The 17,329-nt window shown below is 44.4% G+C and overlaps 1 protein-coding gene across 3 annotated transcripts in view; it reads left to right on the top strand.

Annotated features, from left to right (window-relative positions):
- Nucleotides 1-15,836, top strand: part of MYLK (myosin light chain kinase) — a 292,274-nt gene extending 276,438 nt beyond the window's left edge. For 2 of the 3 annotated variants that reach the window (XM_055396005.2, XM_055396085.2), the window contains 5 exons: nucleotides 416-568; nucleotides 3,306-3,429; nucleotides 9,573-9,702; nucleotides 11,156-11,287; nucleotides 13,802-15,836. In XM_055396005.2, coding sequence (XP_055251980.2) covers nucleotides 416-568; nucleotides 3,306-3,429; nucleotides 9,573-9,702; nucleotides 11,156-11,287; nucleotides 13,802-14,052 — 790 coding nt within the window. In that variant the 3' untranslated portion in view covers nucleotides 14,053-15,836. The remainder of the gene's footprint in view (nucleotides 1-415; nucleotides 569-3,305; nucleotides 3,430-9,572; nucleotides 9,703-11,155; nucleotides 11,288-13,801) is intronic. The other variant, XM_055396158.2, reaches the window with a different exon arrangement.
- The last annotated feature ends 1,493 nt before the right edge of the window (nucleotides 15,837-17,329 follow it).

Below are 17,329 nucleotides of genomic sequence, written 5' to 3'. Positions count from 1 at the left end.
GACGGGGCGGGCTGACGGGTGCTGTATCCCGTGACCGGTCCACAGGGTGTGGGGAGCGGCCCCACGGAGGAGGGGACTCATCCTCCAGGACCTTAGAGAAGGCTCTGTGGGGCCACGTTCTAGCCTGGGCTTCCAGGAAGAACAGACGATAGGGAAGAAGGCCCTGCCATACTGTGTGGAAATGGTAAACTGAAGAAAACTCCTTCCACCTCAGCTTCACAGGCAGGGGGTGTCAACAGGCGGGGGACATCCCAGAAGTACGGACAGCAAGGCTGAGAGCATGCGCTCTTCTTCTCCGGGTGGGAGGAGAGGCAGGGGTGCTGGGGGTGCCCTCACCTCTGACCTCAGGGAGCGCTCCCCTGGGGGACCACCCTCTCTGCCGGCCTCCCCTACTCTCTCCTCTCTTATCCCCCAGGGTCAGTGGGCTGTCCCCCTTCATGGGCGACAATGACAACGAAACCTTAGCCAACGTTACCTCAGCCACCTGGGACTTCGACGACGAGGCCTTCGATGAGATCTCCGATGATGCCAAGGATTTTATCAGCAACTTGCTGAAGAAGGATATGAAGTAACGAGTTGGGCTTTTGGTCTTCTGGGGCTCCCCTCACCCTGGACTGGGGTCCGGAGGCAGTGACTTCCTTTCCCTGTGGTGGGCTCTTCCTCGGGTGGGCGTGGTGTGCATGAGGGCCCGAAGGGGGTCTTCCTGGCCCTGCTCCCTGGGGCCAGACACTGTCCTGTCTCAGAAGCACAGACATCTCTCTTGGAAAGCAACCCCTGACTGAGCGTTGAGGGAAAGAGGCAGCTCGCATATGAATAACGACAGCCCCTTTCATTTTCCATGTACAGCTGTGGCCAGCAGCAATCCCACTAAAACCTTACCCTGCCCCCCTTTCTAGGATTTCAGGGAAGAGATCCTATTTGTGGGGCCTGATCATACTCCCAACTGTTCTGGCTTGATGCTTGTTTAGTAGCTATAATATGCAGGAACTGCCTGCCTGAGTACAGCCAGGTGCCTTCCACCACCGGCCAATGAGACTGCTATCCCAGCTCCGTCTCTGTCCCGCTAACAGTGCCGCCTGTGAGGTTCCCCAGCCCCACCTTGCAGGGATGCACAGAGCTGCCAGGGTGGTCAGTGGATGACTGTATAAAACATCTGCAAACATCAGGAGGCTGGAGTGTTCAGGCACGTAGACAGCCTAAGGCTGTGAAGAAAGGTCAGATGCCCAAAGTGCTTGTCTGCTCGTCAGTATTTCAGTGAGAGAAGCATTGGAAATATAGAGGAGGCTAGAGCAGAGAAGCAGTCTTGCATGTGGCTGCACAGGATTCAGTGGAGCAGGGAAGTGGCTCCATCACAGCAGAAAGGTGAGTGGGGCTCTGTGTGTGCAGGGAGGACTGTCCTGGCCCAGGGAAGGGAGCAGTGGCAGTGTTAGGTGGGGACAACCGGCTACTGGACTCCTCACCCGCTCTGTGAACAGGTGGCCAGATGACGCAAGGCCTGGCTCAAACGCGGGGTGTCGCATTTGGCAATAGGAGCAGCTCTAGGCATTTCCCCAGAAGCTTGTGAAACTGGCCCCTGGAACTTCACCCCCTGCCGCCCCGCCCCTCTGAGGCTGTCCCTCGTCTTGCCTACTCTGGAAGAAATCCTGTTTGGGACAGGAGAGTATAGTTGCTAAAGGAGTGAGGTTAGGGGGTCTCTTAAGTGGTTCTGTCTGGTTTTCTGGTTATGCACCCACCTCTTGGTCCCCTGTAGCCGGCTCTGGGCCAAACTCCTCACCAGAGGAGACAGTCCACACTCTGACAGTGAGGTCCTCTTAGCATTTTGCTGGCTCAGTCTTTATAACAGAAGTAGGCCTGACCCAGGGAAGATCCGGATGTTGTGGGGGGCCTGGATCTTCTTCTGGTGTGAGGGATCCCCACTTCCAAGGTGCCCCAGGGAGATGGAAGCCTCCCTCCTAATGACTCTGGTCCAAGGATGGCTTCTGTCAGCCAGGCTTTGTTTACCCACAGTTTGGTAAATGAGGTATTGTTTATATCACCTGTCTTCTCATCTGACCTTGAGTTTATTCAGTAATGTGCTGGCTCCTCTGTGCTTGTAAAATGGACTCACCCAAGAGTTGATTTCATATAGATCAAGACACTAGATTCCCATAAACTCAAACTTAGCATGTCTTTAACCAGAAATCTCCATCTATCAGCACTTTTTAAAATGTCTTCTATTATAAATAAATATATATAAAGTGTACAAATTTTGAATATATGAAAATTACAATAATCCATATCCACTTATAAAGATCATTACATGTTACTATATTTAGCAAATTTACTTTAATCATTTTCTACATATGTTAGCTCTTGGTGCTTTGGACTTTACTGCTACTGCTGCTAAGTCACTTCAGTCGTGTCCGACTCTGTGTGACCCCATAGACGGAAGCCCACCAGGCTCCCCCATCCCTGGGATTCTCCAGGCAAGAACACTGGAGTGGGTTGCCATTTCCTTCTCCAGTGTGTGAAAGTGAAAAGTGAAAGTGAAGTCGCTCAGTCGTGTCCGACTCTTAGCGACCCCATGGACGGAGCGACCCCACGGACTGCAGCCTACCAGGCTCCTCCATCCATGGGATTTTCTAGGCAATAGTACTGGAGTGGCTTGCCATTGCCTTCTCCGTGGACTTTACTAGTCCTTCTATAATTAACGTGATGGCCCTGAAATATGTCTAGATTCCCAGAGCTTTCAGAAAATTAAATGAATTTCAGTGCAGGTCTAAGGTTGTCATAATTCATAGGTTGAACATAAGACATACCTCTTTTGAGTTTTAATAGGCAAAAGTCTGATACCCCACCACACCATAAGACTTGAGAGTTCACTGATTCTTGAAGATTTGGACTTAAGGTTTCACTCTTCCCTCCATCAAAGAAGTAGAAGGATCCGGCATCCACAGCTCCCAGCCCTCATGTGACCAGCAGTATGACCCCACCCTGGAACATAGTACCAGTAATTCTAAGACATGTCTGTCCTCCAGCACTTAGCCTCTCTAGACCCCAAGGGCAGGTCATGAGACTCCAGCTGCCCATCAGTGTTCAGGCCTTCTTAACACTAATCTATCCTGGGTCTAGTCAGTATAACCCAGACCAAGAGAGGAAAAATGTTAGGATCACCATGATTCTCATCACAGTGGATGGATTGAGAGCAGACAGCCATGGACTCTGCCCCATGTATCTAGGGACAGGTGACCTCCTGTTTCTGGTCTGACCAGCAGTCTCTGAGATCCCCTTCTGCTCAGAAATCCTCTGATCTCTGCCTCTATCAGAAACCGCTTGAACTGCACCCAGTGCCTTCAGCATCCATGGCTAATGAAAGACACCAAGAACATGGAGGCCAAGAAACTCTCCAAAGACCGGATGAAGAAGTACATGGCAAGAAGGAAATGGCAGGTAATGGCAGGGGTCACTTCGGACCGGTCTCTTGCCCCTCATAATTGCTTTATTCAAGCCACCCTCATTCCCAACTTGCCCTGACCTCACTCCATAAAAATGTTTACATTTATTTCTGAAATAGCCTGGCACCAAGACTGACATTTCGTGTCTTTGTGGGTAGGGATGAGCATTGTCCCTTACAGGACTATTTGGCAACCCTGGAGAATGTGATCTTGTTATAGGCAGTGTGATGGTTTTAACATTTCCTTACCATGAAGGAGGTGGGCATGTGATCTACAATGAGAGACATGGGGGGTTGTGTTACTAGCTGCAAATCCTTAACCAAGTTACTTAGCCTTGCTGTGCCTTCATTTACTCATCTATAACATGAGGATAATAGTGGTACCAAATCACAGCGTCGTTGAGGATTATATGAGATGGTCATCATCTAACCTCTAGTATATTACCTGGCACATAGTAAGTGTTCACAAATGGGATCAGTAGCTAATATATACGGAGAGCTGGCTATGTGTCAGGGAACATTCAAAGCACTTTCTATGCAAATTATCTTTTAATCCTGGGAGGCAGGTACTAATGTTATCCCCAATTCTCAGACAAACAAGGCAGAGAAAAGTTAGGAAAGTCACCCAGGATCACAGCTAGTAAGCATGGGAAAGCCAGCATTCAAACCCAGAGACTAGCTCCAGCTACACAGTCTTAACAACACACAATTTAATGACACAAATTGCCTCTGATTGTTAGCAGATGGAGAAAATTATCATCCAAATCCATAGAGAACTTATCACCCTCTGTTTTATTTTTATTATCACTGCTAGTAGTATAAAATTCCTGGGCTACTGGAGGGTACGTGGTTTCTATACTCAGTGAGTATATAGTGAAACAGAGACCTGAAAATCAAATAGACATAAAAGGACATAACACACAGCTAGAATTATAAACGATCACTATAGTTTTCCATACCCATATATGTGAGTGTGGACGGAAGATGGAGCCAATCACACCAGAGCTGGATGTGGTTGTCAGGAAAGGCTGCCAAGGGCAGGAGTTTGAAGCTGGCCATGGAACATGGGTAAAACACAGAGAGGAGGGGATAACAGCACAGACGGAGGAAAAAGCTCAGAGCTGTGAACCGGACCTCACCCTGGCCATGCCGGCCTGACAGGAGCAGTCTTTTAGCTGGGCATTCAGGGGACCAGGGCTTTAGACCTTGCCTCTGTGGCAGAGAAAAATCACTGTTCTAGGGGCAACCGGGACACTGGTGGTTTGCCACACAGAATGACTAAACCACAGTTCATTGAAAAGTCTAAGTTCACACAAAGGTTGAGAGAAGCAGGAGAGCGAGGGGCTTCGGGAGTGTGTATCTGAGGGCCTCCACCCCCTGCGCATCTCAGCAGACACCCTGCAGTGGGAGTTGGTTCTTGGTTATCCCCTCCTGAAGTTGAGTGATCTCCTCACTTTCCTCAAGTACATGGTAAGTGGGAATGCCATGCTGCTTACCTCACCTTCCGGTGCCAGTAGGATCCAGTAAAATCAGAGTAGCAAATGTTCTTTAAAAAAAAAAGAAATGGGGGGAGAAGGCCACAAAATCAAGGGTTGGTTTTATGAATGATCCTGTGGCCAGTAGATCTCAAAGAAATAGCAGTATTTCTGAAGTGCATAGGGTGACTGGGGTGTGGGGCCATTCTCAGAGCAGGAAATCTCACTGGGTTTTGCTTGGATGAGGCTGTGGGTTAAAGGGCAGCCTTATCACATCTTCAAGGAGCATCCACACATCTGCTGGTGAACCAAAGCCAGAAAGAGCCTAAACCCAAGGGATAGGCACAGAGAAGAGATATGGAGATTCCAAAGGAAATAAATGAAATGTTTCAGTCAGATGGGTTAGGAAACCATAATTTGTGGTGATGTTTTAATCACTTACATTTTTTCTTGCTTTTTATAGTGTTATTAGCCATAAGGTTTTTTGAAAATGAGAAAGAAAATGAAGTATTCAGAGAAGGAACATTAACTTCCTATTTTAATATAGGTAGCAGCATTTGTAAATAGTTTTTCCACAGAAACAGTGGTTAGGCTTCAAAAATTACATAGAAAAGTAGTCTACCAAATCCCATTCAACACATAATGTCCTTGAAGCTGGTAATAGTTCAGCTGCTCTTACCATCCTGTGTTGCATTTCTTCCTTAGGAAAGTGTTTTCCACATTTTCAGCTCTGGGTACCAAGACCTTGGCACCCCTGGAGTAGGGGTTCCCTCTTGGAGCAGCTGAGGCTCAGTGTGGGGAGGCAGAGTACATTGGAGGGGCACAGACAGGGGTGCACTCTGATGGAGGGAGGGGGTGGGTGGCCCAGACTCTACAGCTGCATGAGAAATGGTTCCTAGTTATCTTCTGGGTGTGGTTTTCATAAAAGGGGAAGGTAGTAACATGGGAACAAATCCAACAAGCAAGGCAATAGATAGATGACTAATCATATTAGTGATCTTAGAGTGAAGCTATTCTGAAAGAGAGTAGGGTTGTTGTTTTTTTTTTTCAATTGATATCAAAAGACTGTTGAAAAGACATGGTGGTGAGTAGTAGCATTGAGGGTGGGCAAGTTGAGCAGGACAACAGGGCTTCTGCATTGCAAAATGGAAGCAAAGGACTATGAATTGGAGGCTTGTGGGCAGCTGTCTTTGTTCTCTGAGAACCACAAAGACTTCAGTACTATGGACCAAAGGGCCTTGGGGAAGAAGGCTTTTGACTCAATATTGCATGGAGTACCCTTGGCCCGTGTTGTTGTTGTTTAGTCACTAAGTCCTGTCTGACTCTTTGCAACCCCATGGACTGTAGCCTGCCAGGATTCTCTGTCCATCGGATTTTCCATGGACAGAGAATACTGGAGTGGGTTGCCATTTCCTTCTCCAGGAGATCTTCCAGACCCAAGGATTGAGCCTGTGTCTTCTGCATTGCAGGAGGATTCTTTGCCACTGAGCCACCAGGGAATATGGTACTCCTGGCCATTACATTTAGATTATATGCATTCTCAGGGGAAATTGTAGTCTTGGGGCTGTTGGTGTATAGGTAGGGCCCATGATGGCTGCCTGGCTTTAGGGTAATCACCTTGCCTGGATTTTCCAGGGCCTGTCTCAGCTTTATCCATGAAAAACTCTCATTGAGGGCAATCCCTCAGTCCTGGGAAACTAGGCTGGTTAGTCATCCTTGCTGCCTTTCCCAGGGGAGGGAGTCTGTGCTGTGTTAGGAAAACCGTTAACAGACTCTGCCTGCCTAGAACACAGAAACCCAGTGTAGGTAATTGCTCTCCAATAAAAAAAAAAAAAAAGGGCTTCCTCAAGACAAGGATGGAACTTCTCAAGAACTGAAACTTTTTTTGATGATGTTTTAAACATTTACAAAAGTCTTGGTTAGCAAAGCAGCATCCAATTTTCAGTTCAAAGGCATAAAACTGGAAGGCTAGAACATATATTGTTCTTTTCCAGTTCTGATAAATAACTTTCCCACCAACTTTTTTTCTCCATGAATCAGCTTCCAAAGATTGACTTCTGATGTGAAGGTTATTTTTAAGATTTTATTTATCGAGTGCTTACATTTCTTCCTATTTTAGAAATTATATGGTCTATTGCTCCATCTGATGGAAAATTTCCCCCAATGTGTGGTCTATTTGTTTGTTATTTGCTGCCTCCGCTGAAATGTAACGGTTTGATTTGCCTTGTTCTTATAGCTTCCTATGAGTCATTTTGTTAATAGAAGAGGAAAGACTTCACTTTTCTATACCATACAAGTGAAGACAATCCTGCCCCCAGGTCTTTGGGATTAGAGAGCCCATGGATTCAAGGGGAGCATTCCCTGCTACCATTTGTATGTCAGAATCATAGGCTTTCTATAGAACACTAGAGCTGCAGGGAGATTCAAATCTTCTGGTCCAACTATAAGGCCCAGAGAGGGGAACTGACTTGTACAAGGTCACAGCATAATCAGTGGTTAGAGAACTAACCTGTCCTTTGTTAGGAATGAACCGTGTGAGTTTAGAGACTCCAGCCTAGGGCAAGCTAGTCTGTGTTGGATGAAGGCAATGGAGAGCTGAGAAGGGCTGGTTAGGAAGTAGTCTAATACGACGTGGACTCAGTAGGGAGGGTTGCTGTGGCTGACACCACCTCTGAGCCGTTCCTAAGGTTAGGGTAAGATCCCCTGGGAAGAGATGGGTCTCCCCACACTCCAGCTAGCAGAACAAACAGATCAGTGATGTCACCAGTAACAGCTTCTCCCAAAAGAGTGTGTAAGTTGCCAGGTGGTCTGTCTGCCAGAGCATTCTCTGCAGAGCCATGGTGCTTCTGCACACAATGGGTCATCATCCCTCACCTTCTCCTCTCTTCATCACCTCCACCTGGGGCCTCCTGGGTTCCTTTTAGAGTGATCTAGCTTCACTGTCGGAGAAGGCAATGGCACCCCACTCCAGTACTCTTGCCTGGAAAATCCCATGGATGGAGGAGCCTGGTAGGCTGCAGTCCATGGGGTCGCTGGAGTCAGACACGACTGAGTGGCTTCACTTTCACTTTTCACTTTCATGCATTGGAGAAGGAGATGGCAACCCACTCCAGTGTTCTTGCCTGGAGAATCCCAGGGATGGGGGAGCCTGCTGGACTGCCGTCTATGGGGTCACACAGAGTCGGACACGACCGAAGTGACTTAGCAGCAGCAGCTTCACTGTGGGCCAGAGGGCCTAACCACACCGCACAGTGTGTGAGAGGGTGGATGACCAGAGGACAGGGTGAGATGGAATGCCTGTCGAGAGTGTGTGAAAGGAGTCTACAGCCAGGATGGGATGTGACATAACAGTAAAGTGACTGTGGTTACAGGAGTAGGTCTCTGCTTAAACCACACATACACACATTTTCTGTATGATTCCCTAGTACTCTGAAATTCTTTACTTTTGAAATAATTTTTTTAACTGAAGTATACTGGCCTGCCTGAAATGCTTTAGTGTGTGAAGTTAATTCAGGAGGAAATGGCTTTTCCAGCACAGTTTGAGGTCCAGCGGGTAAGTGCCAGCCGTTGCCTTTGCACAGGCTATTTCTTTCCTCTCTCAGTAGCCAGTCTGTGATGACATCTGCTCCCTGGATGCACAGCATCTGGATACCTCAGAAGATGCTTCGGGTGCAGGGCTGGAAAGCACTGGTTATGCTTTAGTTTCTTATCTTAGTCTTTCATTCCATTGACCTTAGGAAAGGGGTAGAATCTTAATGGTGAGAAACAGACACAATGAAGTGTGGTTGGGAACTTCTTGACCTAAATCCTGTGCTTTGTGCTTGGTAGAATTTTCACAATACAAAGAAAATGTTGAAGTCCTGGCATCTTTTTCAGTAGGAATTCTATCCTCTCCCAAGGCGCCTCAACTCAAGAAAAGCCAAATGCTGTGCTTTTCATTTCTTCGGGTGCTGCTTTTTGATGCCTGGGTGTACCTCAGGGAGGAACACCCCTCCAGAACTCCACTGAAGACTTGTGCTTGGGCCAGCAGAGTGTTTCCCCAAATCTCCTAAGTATCTGAATCATAAACAGAACTAGATGAGACCTAGATGAGACCTTGGAGATCATCTTGTCCAAACCCCTCCTTATAAAGAGAAGGAAACTGAAGCCCAGTGAGGTTAAGCCCGAAGAGGCTACTTGCCTATGGTCAACAGAAGGCTTTTTTTTTTTTTGGTCTTTCCAACAGGACCTGTGGGATCTGTAGTAACTATTCTCTTGCCCAATTAAAATCCTATCACTAGCATTGTTTTATGAGAAACAGCCCCACTGGGCCCCGTCCGCAATAAGTCTTTGGAGCTGTCTCAGCCCGCAGTTGCTTTATATAAACTATCCCTTTTATGGGAGTTGAAGCACAGTATGAAAAGGGTTTTTGTCTCATGTTGACCTTGTTTAGTCACATTAACGCACACATCGGTTCCAGGCCCCATTCCATTCTCCGAACATCTTCTGACACGCCGATAGTGCTGAGCAGAGCAAGGTTGGACTCACTCCTCTGGTGGAGCTCAGCACTCGGGAGGCCCTCATCTCGGGGAAAACTGCTTCTCCCGGGCTGGGCTTTTCTCCCTGAGCTCCTCAGCTGGAACCAGGGACACCGCCTGAGCCCAACGCCAGTGTCTATTTTCCAGAAAACGGGCAATGCTGTGAGAGCCATCGGAAGACTGTCCTCTATGGCAATGATCTCAGGGCTCAGTGGCAGGAAATCCTCAACAGGGTCACCAACCAGCCCGCTCAATGCAGAAAAACTAGAATCTGAAGGTAAGGGATTCCAGAGAGATTTTCTTCAGCCAGATGGTGAGAAAGGAAGGGTTGGGGGTTGGAGGGAGATTTAGAGTTTTTTTTTTTAAGGTGGGAGATTGATTTTATTTTTCATTAACACAACCCTACAAGGAAAAATTCAAAACTACTTTTACATTGCCCTGACAATAATTACTAAATCTAGTAATTGCTCTTTAACTGTTTCACCTGAGGTTGAACTATTTTCAGAAGGAAAGTTATTGTCTAATAGAACTAGATGGTCTTTTCCCTATACTTTACACAAGAATTAGCAAAAACTACATGAAAAGTTTCCTTATTACAAAAGCAATGTTTGTATGACAGGCAGACATAAATAAGTCGCATATAATGGTGTACTTTTAAAAAATATGCTTCAATTTTTTTTTAATGTGTCTTTGTGCTTGTCTTTTAACAAAAGTTGACTCAGTCCATATTTTTTGGTAGTTTTCGTGATGCTGAAACATGTTGTTTGAATTGGGTAGACGGTGATTGGCAGGGCCCCTCCTAAAGTCCAAAAGGGTTAGTTGCTTGCCCACTGTCTTAGAGATGCTACCCCATCCATCTCCTCAGTGAAGGCCTCGGACTCTTCTGCTTTGATACATGTAGGGTAAGGCCTCTATCATCTTGAGGTGCCTCATTTAGCCTGAGACACCACCTCCCCGCTACCTGATGCCTTTGGTATCCAGAGGTGAGAAGCTGAGTCTAGATCCTGTTGTGCACAAGGGATAATTGAAATTGCTCACCGAGCTGCCCTGAGGTACCCAGGGACCGACTCTGCTGCACATGGGCCTGGTCCCTCCTTTTCCACCCCTGCCACTCCCCAGATGATCCAGAAATAGCCTGAAGGGGAAGGAGAGGGTCAGGAACCCCTCCAAATTACGGCTTTTCCCTGGACCAATCCCAAATCCTGGTCCAGAGTCACATGCTGTGAAGGCATCATCCTTGTGGAACAGACTGCTCCACAGCAGGCAATAGGCAAATCGACAACGCCTCTAAGATCCGGCTCTTCCGTCCCAAGGAGCAGATGAAAGGCCTGCTGCTGCCACCACGGGAGGAGGGGAGGAGGAGGCCCAAGGGCTGGTGGGCTGGTACGCTCCTGTCCTTCTTAGATACCCTCAACTGAATCCTGAAACGGCATGAAATGCAGCCAAAAATCCTTTTTAAAGATTATCTCCTTTTCCAGTGTGTCAGCATAAGGGAGGCGGAAGTCCAGACATTTCCCGTTTGGTCATAGTTCTCTCTGCTGCCAAAATCATTTGGCAGCAGGCTACCTTGTCCCCGGGAGAAAGGTGGGCTTATGATTCAGTCCTCTCAGCTTCATTATTTGCTAAATCATAACAACTTGAAAAAAAAAAAAAGGTCAGCTCTTTTAAACCAGGGAAGAGGAGAGAGCCAGGAATAAAGAAATGACCACATCCTCTTCCCTACCTTCTAGAAGATGTCTCCCAAGCTTTCCTGGAGGCTGTCGCTGAGGAGAAGCCCCATGTAAAACCCTACTTTTCTAAGACCATTCGTGATTTAGAAGTTGTGGAGGGAAGTGCTGCTAGATTTGACTGCAAGATTGAAGGTAAGTCTCTAGCTGTTCTGCCTTGTCCAGGGGGTGTGGCGGGTGGGTGGGCCCCTCCTGTGTGCTCTCGGCAAGATGTCAGTTCTGGAACAGCCAGGCTGTGAGGGAAAACGGGTCAGGAGGAGTTGGCCCGCTGCCCCCCTCCACCCACTGAAAAACAGTGCTGTTTAGTCACTCTGATATTTCACCCACTTACATCAGCCACTAGACCCAAGTTAAAAGTGGTTTATCATGGACCTATTTGGCTCTGGAACGTGCTTGTTGAAATGAGCTTTGCAAGCTTCTAGGAAGCCTGTGAATTGACCACAAAAGGCTCTCACAGGAAGGCTGATGCAGAGCATAGTATTGTGAGAAGACAGCTCTGCTGTTAATCAGCAGCCTGTGTGACCTGGGGCAGTGTTTTAGCTCTTCTGAAGCCCAGGCCCTCCTCTGTAAGACAGTGTCTAATGCCCTGAGTGGCTCTGGGGACTCTGTGAGATGACACAGATAGAAAGGGGAAATCTTTCAAATCTTTTAAATACGTTGTGGAGTCACGGGGGAAAGTTGTGGAACTGGTTAAGCGCAGAGAGAGCCTGCAGTGTGACTTCAAACAGAGGGAAGTTGGGATGCAGGCCTCTGGCCTGTCTGCCCTGTGCTTCTCTATCAGCCAGAAATAACATGGTCATAGCGAGTTGTTGGAGCTCAAAGAGCCCTAAGGGACCTTAGCATAGCACCTGAGGAGTCAGCAGTGTTGGTGACACACAGCATTTAAGTTTCCACAGACTGCAACATTCTAGAAAGAGAAGTGGTATGATAAGACAGGCCTCTCTGCTTCAAGTCTGTGACTGTCAAGTGACAAGAGTTGCAGGGCTATCTGCCACTTTCAGTCAGACTAACTGCCCCAAAGCAGCAGAGCACTGGCCAGCAGAAAGAACAAACTGTGCCTCCCACATTGTAAGTCTCCAGCAATCTGACTAGATTATGCCTTTTGGGTAAAATAACCCAAAGGTAGGCATGAAGAAACAATTTCTCTCCTGCATCAGTATATTATCAACTTGGCTTATAAATGCCTGGTCTATCATCATCTTTCACGTGTTTCATCCAATTGTTTCAAAGAGTGGATGTGCTGCCTTTGCTAGTGCGGAAGTGCTCAGATAGGGTTCTCTGCTGAGAGTTTGGGGGCCACGGCTTGTAGCTCTCGCCATCACCACTGTCTTTGGGTCTTAAGTTCTTTTTCCTTTATTTTTTAGAAAATATTATATAATAATTATCTTTTTGCTTACTTTTCTCTTTGGGATTATTTTCTTGGTATTTGCATTACTTTGACTGAAGTGCTGAGGGGAAATTAAAGCATATGGATGCTGTTCGATAAAAACAAAATTCTACTTGAAAAAAATGTTAGAATTCTTAAGTTGTTCCATGTAATTTTTATTCTAGTTGGGGATACGATTTTGTCCTGTAAAACAACTTCTCCAGAAATCTAAAAACAAGTCAATTAGAAGGCAGAAAACATTTTTATTGCTGATAAAATGAGACTAATTGGTGTGGTCAGTTTCTGTTTATCTACAGGGATACTGTCTGTCTTTGGATCAGATTAAGACAAATACTGCTTTCTTTTTCTTAGCAATAGTATCAGTTCCTCCAATTTATGTTTTACAGGTTGTTATCACCTTCAAATTATAATCTATATACCATAAAATTCACCCATTTAAAGTATATAATTCAATTATTTTTAGAAATTTACACAATTGTGCAGTCTTTATCAGAATCCAATTTTAAAACACTTCCAACACCCTCAAAAGATCTCTTGCACCCATTTTTACTATCATTTTTAAAATTTTAAATTTATTTAAGTTCAACTTTTTTTTTTTTAATGGCTACACTGGGTCTTTGTTGCTTTTTTTTGCAGGGCTTTCTCTAGTTGCTGCAAGAGGGGCCTACTCTTTATCACAGCATTCAGGCTTCTCATTTTGGTGGCTTTTTTTCTTGTGAAGCACGGGCTCTAGGTACTTGGGCCTCAGTAGTTGCAGCATGTAAGCTCAGTAATTGTGGGGCATAGGCTTAGTTGCGTCATGGCATGTGAAATCTACCCGAACCAGGGATTGAACCTGTGTCCCCTGCACTGGCAGCCAATTCTTACACACTGTGCCTCCAGGGAAGTCCTTAAATTCAACTTGTATACAGGATAAAAAAAAAAAAAATTTCCTTTTAATCCAAGAAGATAGTTAGTTCTAAAGATGTGATTAGAGTTGTGGCAGTGTTCCAGAGAATAATCTATATCTGTATTAAGGTGGGAGGTGGCACAAGCCCTACATGGATGAGAAGTGGGATACATGCACAATACCTGATGTGAAGTTTCAGACATTAGTATTTACAATATATACTCATACTCAAGTGTAAATATCAAAATAGATGCTAAACGCTAACATATTTTCCCCCCTCTATTCCCTTAATCATTAGAGGTAGCTCAAGAGCTTATGTGGGAAAACCTTAAATAATAGTTTCTGCAACTTGTGTTCCCTCCCTGTGATGCAGGATACCCGGACCCTGAAGTCGTCTGGTTCAAAGATGACCAATCAATCCGGGAGTCCCGCCACTTCCAGATAGACTACGACGAGGATGGGAACTGCTCTTTAATCATTAGTGATGTTTGCGGGGATGATGATGCCAAGTACACCTGCAAGGCTGTCAACAGTCTTGGAGAAGCCACCTGCACAGCAGAGCTCATCGTGGAAACCATGGAGGAAGGAGAAGGAGAAGGGGGAGAGGAGGAGGAGGAAGAGTGAAACAAAGCCCGAGAGAAGCCGTTTCTAAGTCTATTACAAAGACTATTTCTCTAAAGCTCAAAAAGAAAAAAAAACCGCAAGATAGTAACAGCACCCAGTGTGATAGATTAGTTAGGCGATTTGGGGGTTAATTCTTCAGCAGCAGTGGTTGACACCCAGCAGCGTTATTGATGGGCATTACTTTAAATTAGCTGGCACCTTTAGATACTAGTACAGCTACATTTCATTTGGGGAAATCACCAGTAACTTTCTGACTAACTGATTGTAGAGAAAAAGTAACCAAAAGGGAACTTTATCTGGGCAAAGTCATAAATTCCCCAACTGAAAGCACTCATGAAAAATAAGGCCCTCTGGTCACAGCCAGCCCAAGGGTCCCTGGACATGGGGACTCCCTAGCTCCTCCTCCAGGGAACTGGGTCTTCTCTAGGCCTGTGGCACTTCACTCTGCAGGCAGTTGAGCCATTTTAATTTATGAGGCACATTATTTCCAAAGTATACCATAGACATCTGAACTTTTCATTTCCATCCCCTGTCCTACCTGCCAGTTTTTCTGGATCTGGACTTGCTATGATTTTAAGCATTAGGGACACTTTCTAGATTCTGAAGACATGTCTCCTGCTCTCATGGATGATTGGCTTCCTTAGAAAAATAAAATCTCCTTTCTTCCAAAATCAATAGGAAATCTAAACTTATCCCCTCTAAAGATGTCTAGCAGCTTCAGACATTTTTATAAGAACCTATAGGGAAAAAAATCCTTGTTAATGTGCTTTTTTCCCCTGAAATCAGGATTCATATTTGTGCTGTTTAGAATATCAGATCTGCATGTGTGGTAAAGATTTTTGTGTTTGAATGTATGAAAAAGCAGTTTGCTGAGAAGTTAGTCTTAATTATTTATTGGCCACTATGAAACAGATTTCAACTGAAGAGCTATAGAACTCCATGTACTTTGGAATCTCAGTCAGGATAGTCTGAGTTTAATGTACCTTCATTTTTAAACATGTTCCAAACAGCTCTGTCTACCTTCTGAGTTCCACAAGGTTCTTCTTCTTGGATGTTCATCAATCATGCCTTGCCCCAACCTTGAAATATATTCTTAACCTGATACATGCACTCAGACTTGCATTTTAGGAATTTCTAACTTTCTTTCACTACATTGGCACTTAAATTTTTCTTCATAAAACTTTTTGCAGGTCATAAACAAAGACCATAAACTGATATGCCTAATACATTTCCTCTGTGTGTGTGTAACATTCCAAATACTTTTTTTCTTTTCATCCACTATTTGTAAAGTGCAGCAGTTTAATATTTCAAGAGACTTTTAAAGAGTTCTTTAAGAACCAATTTTAAATTACTTCAGTGCAATCCTACACAGTATCAGCATTAGAATTTTGATGTTATTTAGTCTTATGTTATCTTCCATTCTATTTTTATCTGCTTCTTGTTGCTAGTTTCAAATTGCCAGTATTTTGCTTTTTAAGCAGTTACAATATTTTTCATAATAGCCACAGTATTGCCACAGTTTATTATAATAAAGCATTTAAAAGTTGATTTAGAGCATTTAAAGCTTTTCTTCATCACTTTTCATTGTATTTAGACTATAACCTTCGTGTGCGTGTATGTTGTATACGTGTGCGCATGTGTGGTGTGTATTTTTGTTTACAAGTTTTTTGATGCCTTCTTGAAGTTGTGTAATGTTCTCCCAGTTTATTATGCCATCAGAATGGTAAATGAGAACACTACAACTGTAGTTAGCTCACAGTTTTTAAATAAAGGATACCACAGTGCATGCTGTTTGTTCAGTCTCTGGAGCCTTCTTTTCCTTTCTACACCACCAGTTGTAGATGACCGAAATAGATCTCAGAAGCTAATAACAAACCCTCTGCTGTATAAATGCTTTATGTGGTTATCTTTTACTAAGGAACAGAATGACTTAGGCAGTTCTAGTTTATACTAGGTAGCCTAATTTGCACATTTACTTCAAAATTTCTCTCGAGCATCATTTTGGTTCAATTACATTCCAATATCTATAGTATCCTCACAGTGCTAAAATCTATCTGACATTTTTAGTATGCCACAAGATCATCATCATAACTAATATTACTTACCAGCACTTGGTCTGTGTTTGTAACTTTGGTGCAGTTTGTTACTGGCAGCCAAGTGCTATCTTTGCAAGTCTTGATATTGAAGCATTTGTTCTCAGGAAACCATCATTACTGTTTCATAGTAAATCTGTTATCAGAGAACAAATGGTGAAGTCACCCCATGTCTTGAGTAGTCAAACAATATTGTAGATATTCTAGAAAGAATCAAGACATACTATTAAATGCTGGACTAGATGATTCTATGATTCCACAGGATAGTCTGGAAAGAATCCATTGTCCAGATAATGTTAAATCATTTCATATTTTTTAAGACAATCACAATCCACAAGTGTTCCTACTCAGGAAATTTTATTTTTAAAGAAAAAGACCTTTTATTCCTAGCTAGTGAAAAATGTACTTTATGTTCTGAAAAATAACAAATAATTTCTTTTCATCCTGTTCTCATCCAAAACATATTAAAAAAACAAAAGACTGATTATTCCTTACATTGCAGAGCTTCATATTAAATGAATTTCTGTGTCAGCCCTAACTTTACTTATAGAAAGTCTCTTTTTATCAAAATGTTTGAGTTTTATTTCCCACATTTTACCTGCTTTTAATACATCTGTGCTAATGAGTATTAAGAAGGTAAAGAATAATTGAATTTTAAAGAAACTAAACTCTCCACATTTCACGAAAACACAGGTAGCACTACATCCTTTACCCCTTGGGAACTCCTTCTGTTTTTTGAAAAGGAGGCTAACATCTGTGACAGTCATTACCGAGGCTATTTGCCCCCAGCACATGATCAGGACCACGTTCCCACCTCCCTGGCCAGGTGGGGCTGTGTGTCTAATCCTGGTCAGTGGTGATCCCCTCTGTAAGTACTGGTGCAAGACTCTCCATAATGATTGTCAGATGGTGGCTACTTTATCCACCTGGGACCCAGCCAGCCACAAATGGGTACATAACACAAGCAAAAAATAAATCTTCGTTATCAATCGCCAAGATAGCAGTGTTCTTTGTGGCTGCAACATAGCCTAGACTATCCTTTTATAAGGTCATCACCATATTCTAGATTTGTTCTGACCAATATGGTAGCCACGACTCACTAGTGGCTATTTAAACTTAATCTAAATAAAATTTAAAACTCCTTTCCTCAGTTGCACTAGCCACATTTTAAGTGCTCAATAATT

This window comes from Moschus berezovskii, chromosome 1, assembly GCF_049115385.1.
Source record: "Moschus berezovskii isolate FMDL1 chromosome 1, NW_MosBer_1.0, whole genome shotgun sequence".
Lineage (NCBI taxonomy): Eukaryota > Metazoa > Chordata > Mammalia > Artiodactyla > Moschidae > Moschus > Moschus berezovskii.
Note: the sequence above shows the minus strand (reverse complement) of the source record. Positions and strands in the feature narration are given on the sequence as shown.